At 41.4% G+C, this 25,300-nt stretch overlaps 5 protein-coding genes across 5 annotated transcripts; 2 read left to right on the plus strand and 3 right to left on the minus strand.

Annotated features, from left to right (window-relative positions):
• Positions 1–6,634: 6,634 nt before the first annotated feature.
• Positions 6,635–7,073, minus strand: LOC120536323 (histone H2B 5-like). The gene has a single exon (XM_039764648.1). It carries the CDS (start codon positions 7,056–7,058, stop codon positions 6,681–6,683), a length of 378 nt encoding a protein of 125 aa, XP_039620582.1. The 5' UTR covers positions 7,059–7,073; the 3' UTR covers positions 6,635–6,680.
• A 1,046-nt stretch (positions 7,074–8,119) lies between these two features.
• LOC120536322 (histone H2A-like) lies at positions 8,120–8,576 on the plus strand. The gene has a single exon (XM_039764647.1). The coding sequence runs from the start codon at positions 8,141–8,143 to the stop codon at positions 8,525–8,527; it is 387 nt and encodes a 128-aa protein (XP_039620581.1). The 5' UTR covers positions 8,120–8,140; the 3' UTR covers positions 8,528–8,576.
• A 4,707-nt stretch (positions 8,577–13,283) lies between these two features.
• Positions 13,284–13,694, minus strand: LOC120538316 (histone H3). The gene has a single exon (XM_039767777.1). The coding sequence runs from the start codon at positions 13,692–13,694 to the stop codon at positions 13,284–13,286; it is 411 nt and encodes a 136-aa protein (XP_039623711.1).
• A 5,262-nt stretch (positions 13,695–18,956) lies between these two features.
• Positions 18,957–19,446, plus strand: LOC120538334 (histone H3-like). The gene has a single exon (XM_039767794.1). It carries the CDS (start codon positions 18,984–18,986, stop codon positions 19,392–19,394), a length of 411 nt encoding a protein of 136 aa, XP_039623728.1. The 5' UTR covers positions 18,957–18,983; the 3' UTR covers positions 19,395–19,446.
• A 799-nt stretch (positions 19,447–20,245) lies between these two features.
• On the minus strand, positions 20,246–20,914 carry LOC120538331 (histone H1-like). Its single transcript, XM_039767792.1, has one exon. It carries the CDS (start codon positions 20,874–20,876, stop codon positions 20,274–20,276), a length of 603 nt encoding a protein of 200 aa, XP_039623726.1. The 5' UTR covers positions 20,877–20,914; the 3' UTR covers positions 20,246–20,273.
• Positions 20,915–25,300: the final 4,386 nt, after the last annotated feature.

A 25,300-nucleotide genomic window follows, 5' to 3' on the forward strand; every position in this document is an offset into this window, starting at 1 on the left:
ATGACATTATGAACTGTGCCATGCAGATCTATTAAATATGGCATTTTTCTTCAAACTAACTTAGCATGAAAATGACATACGTTTATAAGAAAATCAGATTGTTGTCTCCGTTTAACTAACTCAATCAGGAAATCTTGCGATGGTCCTTTGTTTCATCTTAGCAGAATCGCTTTTCATGCTTCTCTTGTGAGTCGGGCCAGGAGCCTAAGAAGCCATTGCTTCCTTCTCCCAGGGCCACTAGTGCTGCAGTGATGACGGTTATCCTCTAGTGTAGGGTTAGAGAGGGGGGTAAAGCGAGAGAAGAGGAATGAGTGGTGAAAATAAAGATCACAGCAAACCAAAATAATTTATTTGACTAACTATATTTTATTTTATTTGTCTAATACCTGCAAAATATGTCAGATAGGTATTTTGAAGGGGTTCTTTTTAGTTTCCTTTTCTTTGAAATGGATTGCTCCGAGAAGAGACAGAACATCAAATCTCACGTTTTCTTACAGGTGGAAATTGCCTCTGAATGAACTCTTCTTGGATTAAATTAGTAAAATATCCATATAGGGTAAAGAAACAGACAGTGACGCTAGTGAATTTACTGTGTCAGCAAGGTGTGCTGGATAAACGAGGGACAAAAGCCACACAAACTAGAGGAAGAAAGGCATGCTGCACAAGTGAAGAGCACAAGCACTGGCAAGAAGAAGATGAAGACATTACATTTATATAACGTTTTTCTCACTACTCAAAGTGTTTTACATAGAGAGTGGGGAGCTACTTCATCCACCACCAATTTGTAGCATCCACTTGGATTATACTGGATGATGCGATGGGAGCCATTTTGTGCCAGTATGTTCACCACACATTAGCTATTAGGTAGTGAAGGGATGAGAGAGATAGTTAGCCAAGTAGGGACAGGACATGATTAAGGGGCCAGAATGACCAGGCTGAGGATAATTTAACCTGAACATTGGAAAACACACTACTCTTTTACAAAAGATGCCCAGTGATCTTTTGTGACCACAGAGAGTCGACCTTGGTTTTATGTCTCTCCCGAAGGACAGCACCATTTTTATAGCACAGTGATCCCATCACCGAGCTGAGGCATTGGGATCCTTCATCAGACCACAGGGTAAGCACCCCCTGCAGGCCTCACCAACACCTCTTCAAACAGCAACCCAAGCAGTATGGACACGCTGGGCAGTTGCCTGGGTACCCCATGCTAATCTATATACTGTATGTTGTGACTTGCTGAGTGGTTGAGTTGGTAGGGGCCCCAGTGCACTGCTTTGCCTGGGGGCCTATAATGCTGTTAAGACGGCCCTGAACCCAACATCTTCTTAGATGATCTCCCATCCAAGTACTGGCTAGGCCCGATCACACTTCGTTTCAGGTGGATTACCTGTCCTGAAGTGCATGTGGTACGGCAGCTGTTAACGCAGCAAAGTTACATGCTGTATTGCATTTGTCATTGTTCTTAAAAACATTTATTTATCAGTTGCAGACATTTCATAATCCGTAGCTATTATCTTCCTTTAGAGAAACTGCCTGCTCATCCAGTTCAGCTGGTGCTTATGCCAGCAACAGCCATGAGACAGACCCACGCCAACGATTAATTCTGAAATTAGAAGTTGTAGGTATTAGAGGTAACCTACAAAACTGGATCTCAAGTTGGTTAACCGGCAGGAGACGAAGAGTACAGATAAGAGGTGAATGCACCACATGGAGTGAGATTATCAGTGCTGTCCCTCAGAGGTTTGTCCTTGGACAGACCTCTTCTTCTAATTTATATTAATTACAGAATAGTTTGCAAACTTGTGAAATTCACAGATGACATAAAAACTGGAGGAATGGCAGACTTTGAACAGGCATTTAAAACAATTCAAGAAGACCTAGACAAGCTTCTGAACTAGGTAATTTAACTTAAGTTACCTGGTTTACAAAAACTGAACTATTCTTCGCGTAATTTCTATTTGTGTGCTACCCATATAGAAACCTCTTCTCTTTTCTCCACCTCCTTCTTTGTCTCTAACTCCCTTTCTAGTTTCCATACACCTTTTTACCATGACCACTGCCCTTCCCTATTCTTTGCTAATATTACCTATTATCTCAGTTTTTAAATGGCTACAAAGTAAAAAGGCAAATAAAATTTTACATTATAACAAACACTTTTGAATGTAAATCCTGAGACGTTCGACTATAAAATGCACCAGTGAGACCTCATCTGGGAGTATTGTGTGCAGTTCTGGTCACCACACAGCCAAAAAGACCTTGTAGCACTTGTGATGTTGAGAACATTGAGGTGAATCCCTGATCTTAAGGACATGTCCTCTTCTGACAGACACCAAGAATCAAATCGGTGTAGTCTCGAGCAGAGGAGACTGTGTGGGGACCTAATCCAGGTATGTAAAATCCTCAAAGGCACTGATAAAATAGATTCAGCAGAATTCTTTCAACTTCATGGTGATTCATGTACTCCATCCTCAGAGGAAATTAAGAGGACGTGAATTAAACGCCGGAGCCTGGAGCCACTTCTTTACTTAAAGAGGTGTGAGAACTTGGAACAAACTACCAAGACATGGAGTTGAAGCAGAACTCTTGACAATCTTTAGAAAGGATTTGGATGAGATTTGGGGGGCAGCTTAGTTATTAGCTAAACAAATGAGCTTAATGGACTGAATGGTCCATTTTCTAACCCTTATATCAGTCCATACTTTCACACTAGGTGTGCTACTTTGTTTATTCTTATTCTTTTGTCTTTTAAATATTATATTGTAGTAGGAAATGTATACCTTCAGTTCGGTGCTGCTTTTATTTCTGCCATGTTACTATGTCAATCACCATACATTCCTATCATGGAGTTGTTGGTAAGGGTGACCTTCCTATTTGGTATGTGCTGCAGTGTCCAACTTTCTCATTGCATCTTGTTGCCTAATCATATTGGCTTGACACTGAGTTGAGGTGGCAGCTCTTACCATAGGAAAATGTTACTTAATGTTATCTGTATAGTTCCTTTGGCCTTGTCTGTGTTGATGTTTGGGCCATAAAACTGTGTGATACGGGCCAATATCAAAGGGACCATTGGTGACCTTGGCGTCACTGTCAGCAAATATGGCGCTGTCATCCGAAAACATCAGGAGCCTCATGTATAAACGGTGCATACGCACAGAAATGTTGCGTAAGAACTTTTCCACGTTCAAATCGCGATGTATAAAACCTACACTTGCCGTAAAGCCACGCACTTTTCCACGGTACCTCATACCTTGTCGTACGCAAGTTCTCCGCTCGGTTTTGCAGACTGGCGGCACCCAGCGTCAAAGCAGTGCTACTGTTCCTGTGTGGTTACACCTTATTTTCCTGACGCGGCTTTATAAATACACTGAAACTAACCGCATATTGTTTATTAGTGTAACGCATCTGATTGTAATTCACTTGTAACAATATAATGGTCCAGGGAATAGCCATAGTATTCCAAATACCATAACTGTTTTAGCGTTGTTACTCTCACTGCACCTTCTTCTTCTTCTTTCAGATCCTCCCATTAGGAGTTGCCACAGCGGATCATCTTTTTCCATATTACTCTCACTGCACCACTCGGAGTATTTATATTATTGTATCTGAGTGTGACTCACAGCAGCAGCTGATCGGAAAGAGAATTATCGGTATACAGCTTCAAGGACACGCTGTCTCAGCCACGGCAAAACGTTTCAAAGCCTTTCTTGTACGGACCTCGCAGTTCAGACACAGTTACATCCCAAGAACTTTAAATGCACTCAATCAAGTGCTCCTTGTATAACTGTTTTTTACTTATAAGTACAATCACCCCACTGTAAACTTGCACTACAGTTATATCGCACAACCTGAGCCACTTTATAAAGAGCATATTTACATATGATGACGATATCATTTTTAAGGTGAAATGCATCAAAATATGTTTATTATATTATACAGATAAAACTTTAACTACATTTAAATAATCTATATTCTTCACTGGGAGTGTCGTGAAGGATAGAATAATTAAACATGTACTACGAAGATATTTCAATGTTCCTTAAACATTTTGAAGAATCGACGCTCTAAGCTTACAGATGTGTGTGTCTGTCCAGCCCGGAAGTGAGAAGTGGAGTCGGGTTTAGGGCTCAACCTCCAACCGAAGCCAGCATGTTGGCAAAAAGAAACATCCGAAGAGCGAGTCATTCGCTTAGCTGCTAATACAAAAGTGAGAGAAGCACATCGGCAAAACGGTATCCCTTTTACTTTTCCTCCCGCTGCTGAAACACTAGCAAGACGAGCGCGTCAGCAACACAAAGCCTCCTAGGAGAGAGATGCTCAGAGTAGTTCCTTTCAATTACCTGACATCTCTACATTTCAATTTTTTTTCTGACAGTTTCAATAGTTTCTAGGACACCCTGCTTTTTGCAGCACGGGCTTACACAGCTAGTGTTTTGTATAAAACAGCTTTAAAGAGTTTGTGCAAATTAAAATATCCTGAATTATTTTGATATTTACTAATTCATATGTTAATGACTTAATAATATTTAAACTTTTTAGTATATGATTTTAAGCAGTGTTTATTTTTCAATTAATGGACAGAAACTGCAAATGAATACAGTTAGTACGTGGACAAGATAAGATAAATTATGTAGTCTATGAAAATACCATTGTTTATAAACCCAACGCTTAAATTCCCCAAAGCCAATTAAAATGCCTCATTGTTATACTGTAGAACTGTGTGTGTTTATGTCTTTTATTGTTCTGTTTATTATTTTTAAGTTATTACATGGTATATCTGTATGTATTTTCTATTATGTGTATAGTAGTTATTCCTCCTTATTTTGTGTGTGGAGCCCCAGGAGGCGGGGCCACCCTGAAGCCTTTGCTCCTGAGCTTTCTCTCTCTGGCTATGTAAGTGAGCTGAGAAGGCTCAGGAGCAGCAGGTCACTCATTCACAGTGCAGTTAGTAAGTACTGTGTTTTCTTTGTTGTATTTTTCTGATTATTCTCACTCTGCTTTAAGGGTTCTCTTTATCTGGATATTGTACTGGGAATTGTTTGCTTTCTAAGGTGAACCTATTTTCCTTTATGTGGTGTTTTTAGTATTTTTACCTTATGTCCTCTTTTCATTAATAAATTATTGATGTATTAAAGATCTCTACTGACTATTTTCAATACAAGCCAAGGGTTTATGGACCCTTCACTGGAACCAAAGGGCCTAGCACACACCCTGACAAACAACTCCAGACCTCCTGGCACAGCCACCAAACCCAGATGTGCCCATCAGACGGTCAGATAGTGAAGAATGGTTATTCACTCCAGAGCTTCACATGCTTCCACTGCTCAAGAATTTAATGGTGGCATGCTTTATAGCACTGAACATTGTGATCTTAGGCTTGTGTGCGTGGAAACCCATTTCACGAGTCTCCTGGTGTACAGCTAATGTGCTGATGGTGCTTGCAGAGGCACTTTGGAACTCTGTTATGAGTAATACTACAGAGGATTTTAAAACTCGGTGGGCTTCAGCACTCTGAAGCCTAGCTCTGGAGTTTGTGTGGTTTTAAGATTTGATATTAAGCTTTTACAATTTGCTTTCGAGCTTTTGAAATCTGATACAGTATTTGGTTTGAGGTTGTTGATAGCAAATTTCAAAAGCATGACATCAAATGTTAAAAACTCTATCAAAAGCTTGATATTAAACTTGAAACGTGTCATTTCAGATTTTAAAAACTTGATAAAAATTTTCAAAAGCTCCATAACAAATTTCAAAAATGTGAAATCAGATTTCATAAAAAGGAAAATGGATTAAATGTTAAAACAACCTGCCATAATATACTGACATCTAAGCTCTCTTTTTTGAATTAAGTTTCAAAAGCACAATATCAAAACTCAAACCATTTCAAAAGCTCGATATCAAATTGTAAAAGCGTGATATCAAATTTAAAGCCAGACATGTAATCAGCGCAGGCTCCCAGCCTCTCTCACAGATCATCGTAACTACTGATATCAAGGAAAATGGATCAGATGTTAAAACGGCCTGCCATACGGAACGTATGCTTAGCAATTGATGTGGGGAGCTTGTAGACGTTACTGTTGTTAAACGATAATGACCTTTTCGAGCAGCTTTACCAGGTATGCAGCGGTCATCTGCCAGTAGATGCCGCCAATTAAGTGATCTGCAATACGGCGCAGGGAAGTTTAATTTATCAGGCTGCAGATGTAGGTTCCCACGCTTTTATTCATAAGCATCGGACTTACAATAGTTGTCGGGATCCTCCCGAATTCTAAATTAGTTTAAAATAAATAAATAAAAAATTGTAGAAATCGTGTGGATTTTTGCACATATTCTAAGAGACCAGAAAAGATATCTTGTCGGACCGTTGCAAAGGAAGACATTTGTACTTGTCTCCTGCAAGGAGTTTCTCAGAGATAGCTAAAAATCAACCAGACCTAAACTGACGTGTAAGGGTAAATGAATCAGAAGTTTAACCACATGCTATACATCAGGGGCTTCATATAATAATGAGAAAAGCCCTCACCGTATCGAATGCAAACGCAGGTGGTACACGTAAAATCGCATACGAGAAAAAGTAGGATACATAAATATAAAACGTCAGTCTGGAGATTAATTAAGCTCTTTATCAGATTAGATAGGTGGCTCTGAAAAGAGCCGTTGGTTTCTAGCAAACATTTCGCGGTTTACTTGGAACTGGTGTACTTGGTAACGGCCTTGGTGCCCTCCGACACGGCGTGCTTTGCAAGCTCTCCCGGTAGAAGGAGCTTTACAGCAGTCTGGATCTCCCGGGAAGAAATGGTGGAGCGCTTGTTGTAGTGCGCAAGGCGAGAAGCCTCACCGGCGATACGCTCGAAGATGTCATTCACAAACGAGTTCATAATGCCCATTGCTTTAGAAGAAATACCCGTATCGGGATGAACTTGCTTCAACACCTTGTACACGTAGATAGCATAGCTTTCCCTCCTGGACTTTCTACGTTTCTTTCCTCCCTTAGCTTGGTTCTTAGAAACGGCTTTTTTCGAGCCCTTCTTAGGAGCAGGCGCGGCTTTCGGCTCAGCCATATCTGTAGACTGTAACAACGAAAAACTGAATGTGGCAACTTCCCGGGTTTCTGGTTTTAAACTCAGTTATGCAAATGACCTGCATTTGAGTGTGAGGCGCAGCCACCAATGACGAATAAGCAGATGTTTCCCTCCCTTGTGCTGGGGAATGTGGGGGTGGGTTTCGTTAAGCTTGATTTTAGCGCGCGCGCACTTTTGTACTTGGCTTTCTGTTATCATATCATACAGTATATAGTTATCATATTAGTACATATCAATGGTATTTTTTTTCTCTAACACTACTGAGTATTTCCTCTTCCTTTTGAACAATAACTGGTTGGGGCGGATACATGTAATCAAATCATCAAAGGAGACAAAACACAGAAACGTTTACCTTGCACGTAATCGTAAAACATCAAATTCGCAGGGATTAAGGAAAGTAGCTCGGTAGTGCAATAGCACAGTAATTCGTATGCGAAGGGGATTCCGGTCATTTTGAGCAACGAAAATAAGAAAATGAATTTTCCGTATGGATCCTTACTCTTGTCGAGCTCTATATTGATAGATCACGAAAGTCGTAAACGTAGGGGGAACACAGAAATAAATGCAAGGTATGATCACAGTGCACACCGACCTTCGTGCTCAAAGTATCAAATCTTTTCTGCTCCGAATTACGCCTTAAACAACAAAGCCTATCAAATCGCCAGCGCAGTGTTTAAACGTTGAACTAATAAGTGCAAACGAATGAAGGAAGACAGGGGTAATGCACTAAAATGTCAGTACAATGAAATACAGAAAGAAGAGACGTAATGTGTAAAAATAAATAATATATATGTATGTATACATGAAGTACAAAGTTACAGTCAACATAATAAAAAGGCACGTTGCACTTTTTGTTCACGGCTGTTTTTTTTTTTAATTCGAAGCGTTGTGGGGGTCGAGCGCCGTGAGTTTGGACTTTCCGCTAGTCGAGTGACGTAGCAGCTCATGCAAATCAGCAGTCAGTTCGTTCAGGCCGTCACGCCCAAAGGGAGCCTTTATAAAAGCGCAAAACCGAGCTTCAGGACTATTTTATTGCAGAGTTTGGTTTGCTGTAATCAAAAATGTCTGGAAGAGGAAAAACCGGTGGTAAGGTACGTGCCAAGGCAAAGACTCGCTCTTCTCGAGCTGGTTTGCAGTTTCCTGTTGGCCGTGTTCACAGGCTTCTGAGGAAAGGCAACTATGCCGAGCGAGTAGGCGCTGGTGCTCCCGTTTATTTGGCTGCTGTGCTCGAGTACCTGACCGCTGAAATCCTTGAGTTAGCCGGTAATGCTGCTCGCGATAATAAGAAAACCAGAATCATTCCTCGTCATCTGCAGCTGGCTGTGCGTAACGATGAGGAGCTCAACAAATTGCTGGGTGGCGTGACCATCGCTCAGGGTGGTGTGTTGCCCAACATTCAGGCCGTGCTTCTGCCCAAGAAGACCGAGAAACCAGCCAAGAGCAAGTAAGCGGAGGAAAATACGATTTCTAACCCCAACGGCTCTTTTCAGGGCCACCTATCTGTTCAAGCGAGAGCTTTTTTTTCCATTAAATTGGGTGCACTTTGATCGAAAAATGCCTGTTAAAAGGCTCGGTTTCATTATGGATGAGGGAGACTGATGCTGTTAATTTTTAAGTTTTTTTTTATTTTGTGTGGAAGCCACCTTTTATTTAGGGGTAAATAAACCTGGCCGATGGGTCTGTAGTCTGTCTTGGACTGAGGTTTGGCTGCTGAGATGGCAGCTATGCTAGTAATTGCCTTGATATTCTCCCTCGGATAGCATAAACGTGGGGGTTTGCAGCGGGGTGAGAACAAGTGTAGACATTCATAAATATATTCTCGGGCGCTGCTATTGGTGACAAATGCACTCGGCACAGTTTCCTACAGTGAGGGGCAGCCACTAGGAGTGAATGGCTCAGTGTATTTAGAGGAAGGAGATGGGACATACTCCAGCAGCAGCATACTGATAAACAATATTAAATTAGAGTGATAAAGGTGCAGGTAAAACAGACTAATTTGTATAATAACGTTTAGGACTGGCATACCATCCATCTCATTTTCTTCTTGCCTTACCAGCAGTCTTTCCCAGCCTTTTTTCTTTGTTGCCACTCTTTGTGCAACCAAAACCATTTCAAGGCACACCACTGTTTTACTGATAAACACTTTTTTGTCTCATACATGTGCTGAACTGACCACAGGAGAAAGCAAATCTGAGGTCATTGTTCTCAGACATGACACTTACTGAGCACTTTGGTGGCATCTCCCAGCTGTTTTGTCCCTTTGCTTACCCCTCACTTTCTCAGAGGCAACTTATGCGCCCACTTTCAAACCAGCCTTTTTAGGTTTGCTGGCAACCACACACCCAGGCAGATGGACTCAAGTTGCCAGGATACAAGTGTGAAGTGCTCTAATGTAGTGATTGCAGAGCTGCTTTTAGGCCAGCTTCTCCAGACAGGTCTCGATCACCTACCGAGCTTGTCCCTCTCCTATTCAGACTCGGGTGTGCTACACTTTTTCTTCCATGGCACACCTGGGTAGCTCTCATGGTGCACCACTGTGCCGTGGCACACTGCTTGAACACATTGCTGCTATGATAATTATGGGGTCCCTGTGACCCTAAACTGGGTGGCTTTTACACCTCAGCATATGCAGAATTAAGTATATTCTTAAAAGATTAGTTCAGTTCTTGCAACTTGATTGCATGCTATGTACGTATTTAACCTCTTTCTTACCAGGTGTGACCAGACAGCCAGATCACATGCTTGCACAATGTTACCAAATAAACACAATACTTGTGTGAAATTACACATTCTTTTATTTTTTTTGTTTGCATTGTCAGGAATAAGCTAGCTTTGGTATTATATCTTTTTTTTTTGGTAACACAAATATTCTAATTTTAGGGCAGCAGTAGCTCAGTCGGTAGAGCGGGTGGTCCAGCAATCGGAGGGTCGCAGGTTCGATCCTGGCTCCCGGCATGAGAATGCAGCTGTTGTGTCCTTGGGCAAGACACTTAACCTACCTTGCCTGCTGGTGGTGGTCGGAAGGATTGGTGGCGCCAGTGTTCGGCAGCCTCACTTCTGTCAGTGTGCCCCAGGGCAGCTGTGGCTACATAGTAGCTTATCATCATCAGCGTGTGAATGGGTGAATGACTGTTGTGTTGTAAAGCGCCTAGGGGGGTTCTTGAACTCTAGTTAGGCGCTATATCAAATACAGGCCATTTACCATTTACCATTTAATAACATAAGTATTGTGTCAAGATATTCCTCACCTTAAAAAGTAATCTGACCATGTAACCCACATTACTTTAAGAACAGTACCCCCAACACTGACTCACAGATTAGATCATTCTAATCTGTAATTAATGTGAACCTCCAACTTCTTGAAGCAGTGCACCACCTCCACTTCCTGCACAGTCACCAGGTCTTTAGGAAAGCGAAAATCAATAAACAGGTTCCTTGGTTTTTGCTGAAAATCAGTAAAATGTAAAGTATCACACATTCTTCAAGTAAAAGACAAGATATGACTGTTCTTAAATTTCAAATAAACACCTGATACTTTAGCCCAATTCATGCCACACTCCTCTGTCGAATTGCGGGATGGTGAAGTGGCACACTGCTATGCTTCTTTCTAGGTTGACTGGGTTCAGATTTTGCACTAATCACTGTCGGTGCAGAGCTCACATATTTCCCTATTCCCTATTTGGTCCGCCGTTTCAGGTGGTCTTTTGGACTAGTCAACCTGCTACTGAAAATGGGCCCAACATGTCAATGAGTGTGGCCTGTAATTGCGTGGCTACATTTCGATCCATGCATTACACTTGAAGCTCGGCCATTGTCTTTATTATTTCCCAGGTTCTCAAGTTAGACTAAAGGTGGCTGGGAAACTGAAGTATGGATTATAATTGCTGAGAAACTGAACTGGATTGTGTGATTGTTTTCATTCCCTTGATTATACTTCATTATCTAAAATTTTAATTATACACACAGGAACCCGTAGGTAATATTTTGTTATCTCTATTTAAGAGTACAGACAGTGAAACCCAATAGGGATCCACCAGTATATCTGTCTAATGGAAAAGCTGAACAAAGAAGGAGAGTTTAATATGTAATGCAAGTCAGTGGGAATTTTGTGATGTCTTTCATTACTAAAGACGCATTATTGTGGTTTGCAATAATAGATAGGTGATATCTTAGACAAGCAGACTGGATCCTTCTAATACAGTCTTAAACATAGGATTGTTGAAAGTAAGTTGTTTCCTTTATATGTCTCTTTCAAGAAAACATGACAAAACTCAGATTCACACTGTTGCTTTGTGTGTTAATTTTAACTTGTAGAGAACTCAGATTTTCTATGGCTCTTTGGATCAAATATATACTTCTCGGCATCAGTTATGGACCGCTCTATTATTCACTGTGTTTCCACTGTCAAAGAAACTGCAGTTAGTGAGTATCTGTAACGAAATTCATGTTTGTCTTGTAACAAGTAACAGCCTGTCCTTTATGTGGCACCAAGTGCCAAGTTGCTTTGCCTGCCTAAGGTAAAGTCATCCCTTATGGAGGATCGCAGGAATCGTGAGAAAGAGGGGTCCTTTCATCGGATTACAACAACAACATTTATTTATATAGCACATTTTCATACAAACAGTAGCTCAAAGTGCTTTACATATTAAAGAATAGAAAAATGAAAGACACAATTATAAAACAAAATAAATCAACATTAATTAACATCGAATCAGAGTAAGGTTCAATGGCCAGGGGGGACAGAAAAAACAAAAAAACTCCAGACGGCTGGAGAAAAAATAAAATCTGTAGGGATTCCAGACCATGAGACCGCCCAGTCCCCTCTGGATTAGCACTATTTCAGCTGTGGAATGGCCAAATGGGGGAGGCAGCTTGGTGAATGAGGTCTCCAGGACTCAAAACAAATCCAAATCCTATTATGTGATATCATCTACTGTTAAATTCTGTTCCGTACTTCTAAAATTTTTACAATGTATTGTGTACTGTACTGTATTGTATTGACCCCCTTCTTTTTGACACCCACCCTACCTGGAAAGGGGTCTCTCTTTTTGAACTGCCTTTCCCAAGGTTTCTTCCATTTTTTTCCTACAAGGGAAAGTCAAGGCTGGGGGGCTGCCAAGAGGCAGGGCATTGTGGCACTTCCTGTGTGATTTTGGGCTATACAAAAAATAAATTGTATTGTATATACGTGGTGCCATTTACCCTTCTGGCCCTTAAGCGATACCTTTTTTAAGCGATGGCACGTGCCCTGTTTACAACATATCTCCTTCGAAATGTCTCGAGTTCAAAGCTTTGATTTCTACGTTCTTTCCTTCTGTAAAGGGGGATTTTGGGAGGACAGAAAGCACACTTGTCAGGTGTCTTGTGTATTTGCAGAGAGCTGGTTGAGTCTCTTCGGTTGTCACCAGTCTAATATGGGCGGCGGCTCGTTAATGAAACCTGTGAGAAATTCAAAACCCGTGTTTTCGAACCGCTCCAGCCAAGGCGCCGAAAAAGAAAGCGAGCTCAAAGCATAAGACGACCGGCCCTAGCGTGTCTGATTTGATAGTGAAGGTTGTGTCGGCTTCAAGGGATTGCCACGGGCTTTCTTTGGCTGGGCTCAAGAAGGCTTTGACTGCTGGCGGTTATGATGTGGAGAAGAAATGCCCGCGTGAAAAGCCTTGTGAGCAATGGCTCTCTCGTGTATACCAAAAGGTACCGGCGCCGCCGGGTCCTTTAAAATCAACAAGCAGCAATCGGCCAAGGAGAACTCGCATGTTTCCAGCCTTTTGGATAGTTGCTTACAGTGCAAAGTACCCGCAAGGTGGACATTCATTTGCGTACAATTTATACACGCTATAAAGATGTACAAAAATAGTGCGTATCTAAGCAAGTCCCGTCCAGTAATGGTTTTCAGGCTCGCCCTCTGCTACAGTAAGACGATTTTCTCAAAGGTCTCGTGGTAGTTTTCATAAGCCTATCCTTTAGGGATGTGTAAAATATCCTTATCCAGCTACCTGGACATTCCTGGGGACCGAGCACGTCTGTTCTTCGCCGAAGGCACAGAGCTCGTGCGCACTCTTAAATATTAGAAGAGATTGTGTGCTTAATTCTAATTGTGTAACTAAAATCAAACTATGGTACAGCGAGGATTTTATCCTTTGTAAGATTATATGGTGGCTCTGAAAAGAGCCTTTGTTCCCATGTAAATTACGTTAAAATTTCTTAAGCGCGTTCCCCACGAATACGACGAGCCAGCTGAATGTCCTTGGGCATAATGGTCACTCTCTTGGCGTGGATGGCGCACAAGTTTGTGTCTTCGAACAGACCCACCAAGTAAGCTTCACTGGCCTCCTGCAAAGCCATAACAGCGGAGCTCTGGAAACGGAGATCGGTCTTGAAATCCTGAGCGATTTCTCTCACCAGACGCTGGAAAGGCAGCTTACGAATAAGCAGCTCGGTGGACTTCTGGTAGCGACGGATCTCTCGCAAAGCTACAGTGCCGGGCCTGTAACGGTGAGGCTTCTTTACGCCACCGGTAGCGGGTGCGCTCTTACGAGCTGCTTTAGTGGCAAGCTGTTTTCGGGGAGCTTTGCCACCAGTAGATTTACGCGCTGTCTGCTTTGTTCTTGCCATCTCTAAACGTAGATACAAATGGTTTGCAACCAAACGAACGAATTGCAAAAAGAGCCAGGAATGCTCCTTATATTGAGGTCTTGACGCTTTCTGATTGGGCGAAAGGAAAAGGGTTGGGTATGGCAGTAGGCTCCTTGTGACTGTGCCGCTTAAAAAAAAAACAAAACTCTCGGCGCGCAATTTGACCGAAGCCTTTGTTTCTGTGCCCTCGCCGTCTAACGGTCGTTAACTATTCACAGAGAAGCAGCGCGTTATATACTTTTTACTCTCCTTTATTACAGTTTTGCGCTTCCCCCAAACACAATCAGTGTGGTGTCTCGACTTTCCCATAAATGTTGTATTATTGACATAACACACAGAAAAGGGGAAAAACTGAATGCTTTTTTTTTTAGACTATCAACACTTTCTTAAAATTAATTTAGGACAGAGCAAAGAAGTCAAGCAGAGTTACACCTTATATTGGTTAACTAAAAAGATTACAATATGAAGCTTTCAAGGCAGCTCAGATCCCTTCTTCAGGCAGAGGAAACATCTGACAGATGCATAAAGTACACAGTGTACTTTCTACTGTAATGGGTGGCTAAGGAAAGAAGAACCACCTAAAGTGCAAAACAATCAAGCACATTTTTAAACAGTAAGGAATGTAATCAGGAAATGGAAGACCACAGGCATAGTTGCTGTTAAACCAACCCAGGTCTCGCAGGCCAAGAAAAATAGAGGAGCAGCATATGCACAGGATTGTGAGAATGGTTACGTACAAAATCTATGGGATAATTTGAATCAGGCTGTCCATGCTTGGCAGCCATCAAATTTAACTGAACTGGAGAGATTTTGTATGGAAGAATGGACTACAATATCTCCATCCAGAATCCAGACAATCATCAAAGGCTATGGGAGGCATCGAGAGGCTGTTATATTTGCAAAAGGAGGCTCAACTAAGTATTGATGTCATATCTGTTGAGGTTCCCAAATTTATGCACCTGTCTAATTTTGTTATGATGCATACTTTTTGTTAATCCAATAAACTTAATTTCACTGATGAAATACTACTGTTTTCATGTCAAATATTAAAAGGAAGTTGCTACTTTATAAGCTCAGCCAATGATAACCAAAAATCCAAAGAATTAAGAGGGGTTCCCAAACTTTTTCATATGACTGTATATTTTCTTTCCAGCATGCTTTATAACAAGCATAATCGATGTGTTAGACTATTTCCAAAATAAATTTCAATTTCAATAAATTTCATCTTCTCTTGTAATGTGGTGGTCAATGAACAAAGAACCACCTAAAGTGCAAAACAATCAAGCAGATTTTTAAATGACAATAAATGTATATACTGTATATATACATTTTTTCATTCCTGCATGCTTTATAACAAGCATAATAAATGTGTTAGACTATTTCCAAAATAAATTTCAATAAGAGGAAGAACAACCATTCATCTTCCAAACTTGTTTAAGCAGGGCAAGGTTTGTGTGGTATATGGAACCTGTCCCAGCAGTCATCTGGCATAAGGCAGAAGTAACATCTGGAGAGGGCACCAGTCCATCACAGGGCAGACATACACACTCACTAGAGAAGCATTTCTCAACCTTTACGTATCTGCGACCTGAGTTTTCATAACAGTTTTAATTGCGTCCCCGTAACGTTTTTTTTGAAAGGAGCCCACTAATACCAATTTTGTCTTTTTTAATTAATGATATATCATAGATGTATATTTTATTATACCTACTTAACTTTTATCAACATTTATCTAACTTTAGATTTATTTTTCTAGTATCAGAATGTAGTTTAAGATAATTTGTTTTGGTCTCAATAGATGTATTTTTCATATTTTTGATTCTTGTTTTCTTTTTTTCACATCTTCAGATCCCCTTTTTGTTACTTCACGCCCCCTTAGGGGGGCCCGCCTCACAGTTTGAGAACCACTGCACTAGAGCCAGATTAGAGACTCCAGTTCTGTATCACTGTGTATCTTTGAGTTAGTGTTTCAAAATCATCTACAGAAAGAAAGAGCTGTGCTGACAGAAACAGGCTTTAACAACAGAGTTAATTTGTTTATTAAATTTAAGGGCATTATCAAAAAACACAAAAGATTTTTTGTGTAGGGTTTACAGTAGTTTGTCAAGGAGTCAAAATGAATTTCTTTACCACAAGTAAGATCAGAAGGTCCAAAGCATACAGTCTCCATTTTGTTGTCATTTAGATGAAGAAAATTAAGTAACAGCTCTGCAGTGGGCTGGCGCCCTGCCCGGGGTTTGTTTCCTGCCTTGTGCCCTGTGTTGGCTGGGATTGGCTCCAGCAGACCCCCGTGACCCTGTAGTTAGGATATAGCAGGTTGGATAATGAAAGGATGGAAATTAAGTGACATTTGAAATAAAGATTTAAGAGATTTTTGTTTCAATGGAAAATGATGCCCAGAATAGATTTTGAAGGACCCAACAGGGATAGGTGCTGAGGATGAGGAGAAATTCCTCAGACAGACTGGAAAGTTTCTGCCTCTGAGGTATGACCCGAACCATTCCAACGCTGGACTGCTAGCTGTAGGGCACACAAAGATAGAAATGTGTCCAACTTTGCAGAGTTGCCATTTTCATAGCTGCCCCTTTCATTGGTGATGTATTGCCACGTCATTCTTTTGGTAACTCATCCCTGACTGATACAACTTGTCCAGCACCATTGCAATATGGTTACTGTAAGGCCAGTTAGTAATTTTCTTGGTCCGACAGGAAAATACATTTAATATATTTGTGTTTACTTTAATTGTGTATATAGGGCTTATAAGTAGGGATGGGAAGATCGAAACCACAGTAATCGATACTTCGATACTCAAACTGTACCCATTTGGCATCGAGTACTATTCAAAAATACTGTTTACTACTTTTTTCCAAAAGATACAGTAGCAAGGTTCATGCAAAAGGCGTAGAATGCATTAACACACTTTCACGCTCACATACTGAAAGGAGCAGAGACGCTGTGACGCAACAGCACCATAAATCCACACCCCTTGCACAAGCGCAGACTGTACATCAATGGCTGGCCGAGATGTAAGTTGTATGCTGCTACTTTTTACAGATGGAAATGAAAACAGCCGCTTGATACAATATTTGTGAGAAGAATCAGGAATCAGCAGTACAGTATAGTAGCAAAACAATCAACCCATTTAAACAGTTAAAAAGCACACATGCTATCCAACAGAAAGACGCTTGTAAAACATGAAAGCAATGCAAATCTGAAGCCCGACGATTTAGCTGCAATCAGTGTCAGATAAAGGAGGTTGCAGGAGAGTGTTCAAAGATGCCCGACATGTTATTCAGGTAACTCTGCCGCTAGCAGGTTTATGTAGAAGGGGATTTACTGAAGACTTTTCAGTTGAGTAAAATATTTTACCGTTTACCACTTATTAATACTTATGAAACGGAAATCCAGTTGTTATCATAATGGGGTAAACACAAAATAGTGAAGCATAACGGTCAGAGCATTTTGTCACTGGTTCTGTCCATTTTGTTTTTCTAATTAAAACGAAGGGTACAGTACAACGAAATACATAAATAAGAATGTTAAATAGTCTTAACACTATGCAAAATACTTACTGGATATGCCTAATATGAAGATGAAAACTTTCAGTAAAGGTTGCTTTTCTTTCCGAAAAAATAAGTGCCTATGTAAATGTTAATCAAAATATTAATAATTTTGCAAGTTTAGTGGATGGCGGCACGGTGGTGGGTTCGCTTCCTGATGTTTGCATGTTCTCCCCGTGTCTGCGTGGGTTTCCTCCCACAGACCAAACACATGCAGGTTAGGTGCATTGGCGATTCTAAATTGTCCCGTGTGTGTGCTGGGTGTGTGTGTCCTGCGGTGGGCTGGCGCCCTGCCTCAGGTTTGTTTCCTGCCTTGTGCCCTGTGCTGGCTGGTATTGCCTCCAGCAGACCCCCGTGACCCTGTAGTTAGGATATAGTGGGATGGATAATGAACGGAAGTTTAGTGGATTTAAAAGTACTTTAATTACATTGTTAACAGCATCTAGTGTAATAAAATATTATTTTTCTGCTTAATTTTGTATTACATTATTAAAATTGTATTGTGCTCCTGTTTCCTCCCACAGTTCAAAGACAGGCAGGTTAGGTGGACTGATGATGTTAAACTGGCCCCTGCTCTGTGTGTGTGTTCACTCTGTGATGGTAAAATAGGATGAAGTATAAAAATGTCAGCATTATTTTTTCTAAATACAAATTTGAAACTTGACTAAATGTAAAGCTAATATGACAAAATCTTTCTCAGTAAAACAGAAGGGCAGAATATAATAGAAAATGCAAATGTGGGAATATTATTTTTTTTATAAGTGTTAGTGTTCTAAGAGGATCAGTTTAAGTACATTCGTGAATAACCAAATCTTTATAAAAGCATAAATGTTAATTTTATATTTATTATTGCGTTTTCCTTCTTTGCTACCCGGATCCACCCTGCGTGGAGTTTGCTTGTTGTCCCTATGGTTATGTAAGTTTCCTCCCACAGTCCAAAGATGTGCAGGTTAGGTGAACTAGCAAAGCTAACCTGGCCATAGTGGGTGTTTGCCCAATAATTGATGGGCATCCTGTCCAGAGTTTGCTCCAATCTTGTACCCTATGGCAGCTGGGATAGGCTCCGGCATCCCCCCATAATCCTGGTCTGGAGTAAGCGTGTTAGAAAATGACATGCCGTGTTCATTCTATTAATATAAATTTCTTAATAAATTTGTTATGGTGACCATAAGAGTGTATTGTGATATGAGTTAATTTAAATACAGACTAGCCCATTAATGTTAGTCATTCTAAACACTAGCATTATTTGAAAACAAATCCCAATGCTTTATTAAAAATACTCAGTATCGGTATCGAAAATCTAACACAAAATAATTGTATTAGTATCAATTTCAGAAACTGTGGTATTGCCCATCCCTACTTATAAGGCACTATAAGCGAAGAATAATTCAGTTCTTAATAACGTTTATAGTAGTTAAGTTTGTATTTTTATTAACCATGTAAAACACTACTGTAACGCGCTGCTTCTCTGTGAACAGTTAACGACCGTTAGACGGCGAGGGCACAGAAACAAAGCCTGGGTTCAAATTGCGCGCCGACAGTTGTTTTTTTTTTTTTAAGCAGTGCAGTCACAAAGAGCCTACTGCCGTACCCAACCCTTTTCCTTTCAGCCAATCAGAAAGCGTCAAAACTTCAATATAAGGAGCCTTCCTCGGTCATTTTGAAATTAGTTCGTTTGGCTGCAAACGATTTATATCTAATCGGAAAGATGGCAAGAACAAAGCAGACAGCGCGTAAGTCTACTGGCGGCAAAGCTCCCCGAAAACAGCTCGCTACTAAAGCAGCTCGTAAGAGCGCTCCTGCTACCGGTGGCGTAAAGAAGCCTCACCGTTACAGGCCTGGCACAGTAGCTCTGCGAGAGATCCGTCGCTACCAGAAGTCTACCGAGCTGCTTATTCGCAAGTTGCCTTTCCAGCGTCTGGTAAGAGAAATCGCTCAGGATTTCAAGACCGATCTCCGTTTCCAAAGCTCAGCCGTCATGGCTCTGCAGGAGTCCAGTGAAGCTTACTTGGTGGGCCTTTTCGAAGACACCAACCTGTGTGCCATCCACGCCAAGAGAGTGACCATCATGCCCAAGGACATTCAGCTGGCTCGCCGTATTCGTGGAGAACGTGCTTAAGGTCACGCGGTTTATTTAGCTTTGTAGAAAAAGGCTCTTTTTAGAGCCACCACATTTTCTCTTTCATGAGATGAAATCCTTTCGCATATTCTCAAAGGTAAATTTAGCACACCCTTGTCTCTAACCCTGCATATACCAAGTGTGTTCTGTATAGACTACCCGTGTATGTTTTCCCTAATAAATTGTCCAGCACCACTCTACTCGTATAGAAGGTAAACCGCGCATGGACAATATGCAAACTTAGGTGATGGGCATACCGTACAAAGGTGCGGCGCAGCGTTTCTAAAAACACTTGTCCATAAATGTAAACCTACTAAGCAACGGTTTCACGCGGAAACTGTGGCTACTGTATTAAATCTGTTACTTCTGCCAAGATGGGGCAAAGGGAATAAAAACATACACGTAAGCAATCGAATACAGTCAATAGCACACATTAACCATCTCCATCGCACTGATAAAGGCCAGACAATAGATTTGCTTCTTTTGATTTGGGTGGCTCTAAAAAGCAGTTTTTTTTTTTTTTTAAAGTAAACGTCAATTTACTATAGGATAATATAGCAGTAATCAATATGCGGAGCTAAAAATTGGGTTTAAGTATACTATTGCACCATCGTTCGGCTGTATTGCTCAAAACCGTTAATCTCAAACTTGAACTGTCTCACACTCACTGTGGCTACTGTATTGGAGATCGCGGCTACTTCTGCCAATATAGGCGAGGGAATTAAAAACAAAAAACGCACACACACACGAGATCAAATGCAGTCAGTTGCACGCAACCATTTACATCGCACTTACACAGCCCAGATAATAGATTTGCTCCTTTTGATTATTTGGTTGGCTCTGAAAAGAGCCGTTTGTTTAGGCAAACGTCAAATCAATTTACTTCTTTTTGGGTGCCGCTTTCTTTACGGTTTTAGGCTTGGTCACCTTAGCTTTAGGCGTTTTGGGCTTCTTCGGACTCTTGGCTGCCTTTTTAGGCTTTGCAGCCGGCTTAGCTTTCTTGGGACTCTTTGTGGCTTTCTTGGCTGCGGCAGGCTTCTTAGCCGCCTTCTTGGCAGCTGCAGGTTTCTTAGCGGCTGGCTTCTTTACTTTCTTGGCTGCTGCGGGCTTCTTCGCCGCTGGTTTCTTCTTCGGAGCCGCCTTTTTCTTTGCGACTTTTTCCTTAGTCTCTGCCTGCTTCTTGTTGATTTTAAATGATCCGGAGGCGCCAGTACCTTTAGTCTGAACGAGGGTGCCTTTGTTCACAAGACTTTTTACAGAAAGCTTCACGCGGGCATTATTCTTCTCCACATCGTAGCCGGCAGCCACAAGAGCCTTCTTGAGCCCAGCCAAAGAGAGTCCGTGTCGCTCCTTTGAAGCCGACACAGCCTTTACGATCAAATCAGATACACTAGGACCAGTCTTCTTGGGCTTGGAGCTAGCTTTCTTCTTTGGCGCCTTAGCCGGCGCTGAGGCGGGAGCTACTGGAGCGGTTTCTGCCATATCTAATGTTCTCGCTTCGATTCCTCGTAGATTTATCAGCGACAGCCGGCTCAGCCGTTGATATTAGACCGATGAGAACCGTGTAGACTCAATCAGCCTGTTACACCTACAAAGAGACCCGACGAGTGTGCTTTCTGTCTTTACGAAATCCCCTTGTTTTGGAGGAAGAAGTTTGAAAAATCAAATCGGTGAACTCGAGACATATCGAAGGAAACAATGTTGTTAACAGGGCACGTGCCAGCACGTAAAAGAAGGTGCCACTGAACGGCCAGAAAGAGATATGGCACCCCGTAAAAGACGGACTCTCACTCGTTACAAGACAAAAGCGAATTTCGTCACAAATACTCGGTGACTGCACTTTCCATCACACTGGAAGCCCACCGGACTAATAATAGAGGGGTCAGCCATTGATATTGAAAAGTATTTGTAACATTTATCCTCAAATCCACAGAAAATCCGAGCTCTCTACAAGTTCAAATTAACACACAGACTAGTGCAGAGTTTACCTAGTTTCTGTTAGACTTCCCGGAAGCACATATGTAAAATAAACAATTTCAATTTAAAAATCCTGTGCAGGAAACTGTCTTATGCCATTATTCCTATTAAAGTTGCCCATAAGAAATGTGTCATCAGACAGTTCCAGTCTGCTTTACTAAGATATCAAATAATGATAGAAGCCTGATTATTGCACACATCAAAATCTGTTTTTAGGATTCAGATATCCCAACATTCCCAAAGACTTACTTTATATGAATCTCTGCTTCCATTTTCAGCTTTTCCACCAGATAGACAGATTGATCAAACTCTACTTGCTGCATCTGTGTATACTTTTAACCTGAGATAACAAAGTGCAATGAGGGGAATAAAGACAGCCATCCAATCCGATTCCACTATAGAGCAGTTATAATTATCTACACATCAGTTTCCTGACCACCTTCAGGTCAACAACAGAGTAGAGGGGAAGCTTCAAGCGTGAGACAGGAATCGAAACTTCACTGTAAGCTACGCAATTGCTGGCCACCTTCACAGTGACACTGTGGGCCTATTTTGAGTAGGAGATGTTGAAGTAGTTTGACGCAGCATGGGCACCCCCAGCCCCAAAGAAGATGCTCGGAGTCTCAGGACAGGCAACAGAATTGAGATTTATGGTAAGATGTACAAACTGCTCAAGTTCTGCCCTTAATTCATTTCACCACTATCTCTCAGCTGGGTTGGTGTCAAACTCTTTGCTGTCCATCATAGCTGTCTGACAAGGCCTCCCTGCACTCCCCTCTTTCCCAGCGCTCATGACAAATTATTTACAACACAAGAGTTCACATTCCCCTTCTAATCAAGGGGCCAATCTCTTCTCAACTATCCTGCATGCCCAAATTTTATCTTGAGAGATAATGGTGGTCTTTGGCTTGTAAAGGGTAATTAAATATGCAGACATGAGCCTTTTAACTTCTAACTCTTGCATCTTAATGAAATATAGTGTCTGCTTTTCTCTTTAGCTTATAATCCTTTTCTAATACGTCGAAATAACCAAGTTTAAGAATACATTTTTCTACACAGGTTGTCCGACCCTAATGGACATCTGAAAAATAAGATCAACAAAATCATTAAGACATAAAGGACAAGTGTGAGTGCTGCGAGGACAGTGTTCTGAGGAAAATTTGAACCCAATCCTCTGCAACTGTGTTAGTGTACCGCTCCACAACCCCGCATGAGAGTGTTTCATGAATTGGACTAAGGTAGCCAGTTTTTTATTTGCAATTCTAAACATTATACCACTCCTCCGCAGTGCAGTAAAAAGGTGAAACAGAAAACAATGTGAAAGTAACATTTGTTTCAGTTACACACATCGATCGGGAGGCTTGCCAGTATGTTAGGTTACGAGTCCACCTCCAAATGGGAGGTCCTGTTTAATGGATTCTATGTGAGACAGAACGTAGTTTGTGAAACTGAAGAACGGTGTCTCTGGTGTGGATGTAGGGATCAGTGGAGCAGCAGAAGGAAGAGTCCTGTCTGCTTTTCACTTCTTCCTGGAAACTTTGAACAATAAATCTATCACCAGAGAGAATCGTTTGCAACTTGACATCAGTTAAACAAAGCAACTGTTTTTTGAAGTCGATCACACCAAAGAGGCTCTACGACACAAACCCTATTCAGGGAGTGGATGAGCAGGTGCTGCACATCTACAAGTACTTGGGGGTTCAAATTAATGACACTTGTGGACCGGTCTTGCAACACAGAGAGGAACTATATAAGCGAGGGCAAGGCAGAGCAGAATGTTTCTTCTTCGGAGGCCGTGTTTCTTTAATGTGGGCAATGACATCCTTCACATGTTCCATAACTGATGGACGACACAATGGCACAATTTCCGCACTGCTTGAGACTCAGGTTCAAAATGTGGTTGTTTCTGTTCCCTGTGTCGTGTTTGCATTTTCTCCGCATGTCTTCATGATTTTCGTTCGGATGCTTTAGTTTCCTCTCACAGTGCAAAGGCCTGCAGTTCCACTTAACTGGTGTGGTTTAATTGGTTCCACTAAATGGGTGAATTCCTCTGTTTGTCCAGAAATGGACTGGAACTCGGTCCAAGTGTTGTTCCTGCCTTGTAACAGAAGACTGCTGGGATAGAGTCAAGCTGCCCTGCCACCTTGAACTGAATATGAGAGTTAGGAGAGCGGATGGGTGGATTTATAGGAAGGCAGATAACTGTGATTGCCACTGCAATTCGCTTCAATGTTCAAAACTGATAAAGAGGCCCACCGAATCAACAGGCAGATTAAAAAAGCAGGCTCAGTTATGGGATGTACTATTAACCTACTGGAGACTGTGGCAGATGAGAGAATGAAGACAAAACTAAAGGCCATTATGAACATTGCTGCACACCCTCTCTCTATAACATACTGCCATTACGTATTTTCAGCCAATAAATTGTTCTGGAGAATTGTGTCAAGAAAGACTCATGCAGATATTTCATACTTACAGCAATATACTGTACCTTTATAATGCCATACCGTCACTGCAATTTAACGTTTAGCCAAGTCTCAAATTTCTATCCACCCATCCATCCATTATCCAAACCGCTATATCCTAACTACAGGGTCACGGGGTTCTGCTGGAGCCAATCCCAGCCAACACAGGGTGCAAGGCAGGTTATAAATCCCGGGCAGGGCGCCAGCCCACCGCAGGACACACACACCCACACACCAGGGTCAATTTAGAATCACCAATGCACCTAACCTGCATGTCTTGGGACTGTGGGAGAAAACCCACGCGAACACGGAGAACATGCAAACTCCACGCTACCCACTACGCCACCGTGCTGCCCCAAATTTCTATTCTTTTTTGTAATTCATATGTGTATTTGAGGAGGGTCACTCTATTCACCCACCAAGTTTGAAATGCATGAAGTGTGACTCCTATATATAAAATCAACTTGACTTTTGTAGATAACAAACGTACGACAGATCAGTTTTAGGTTTAGAACGTTCTGATCTGTATGGCTCTGCTCCTCTTGCCAAAATGCTGCAGAGAAAACACAGCTAATGACCAGAACGACTGCAGTCAATGATTGAGGGCAGCAGAGGACTTTTTCTTTGGCAAGTCATCTTTACCACAAAAGAAGAAACGTGAAAATCACGGCCACACTAAAACACGAAAAGCTACTTCTGCTGCATCTCTTAAGTCATTCACTGCAGTAAACAATAGAGAGAGAGAGAGAGAACAGAGACTTGCCTTTCTTATCATTTCCAAAGACAAGTGAATCCATCTTCTTGACCAAAGCTATATTTAATAGCAATGTTCCATCCAGGTGGAAAAAAGCAATGTTGTGTAGTAGCACGATACATTAGATAATCATCAGTTATCAACTGTTAGTGCTGCCATATCTTCACATGTGACAAAACTCCAGAAAAGACAGAGTACAGCCAACCCACATTGATTTTTTCCCTAATTGTATTGGTATCGTTTGAAGAAAACAGCATTCCATACAATCATATCAAACCATACTGAAAATTATACTGTAGTACGAGGGTGTTGTACCGTGTAATCCTTTCAGTTAGCCAATAAAAGGTGTCATTTTGCTTGGCTTTTCTCGAAACATATTGCATTTTATCCAAGGTGATCTTAAACTACGGGACATGGATTTATCCCCAAAAGATGCAAATAGGGATTGTACAGAAGAAGATCAATGTTCAGCTTGCTGTTTTGATTTCAGTTCCCACCCTCACCATCATGTGCATAACTCATTTTCTCGCTATAAAAAAATGCAATTGAAAATGTGATTGGGACCCTGGCAAACTTTAAAGTATTAGTTCAAGCCAGACTACCGTCCTACTATTTAGATTTCCGAAACTAGACCAAGAGACCCCTCAGATGAACCATTAAAATGACTCCAAAATCCGGGAGAATATTTTACATATCAAGGTAACATGCTG

The sequence above is a fragment of the Polypterus senegalus genome, chromosome 10 (assembly GCF_016835505.1).
Source record: "Polypterus senegalus isolate Bchr_013 chromosome 10, ASM1683550v1, whole genome shotgun sequence".
NCBI classification, from domain to species: domain Eukaryota; kingdom Metazoa; phylum Chordata; class Cladistia; order Polypteriformes; family Polypteridae; genus Polypterus; species Polypterus senegalus.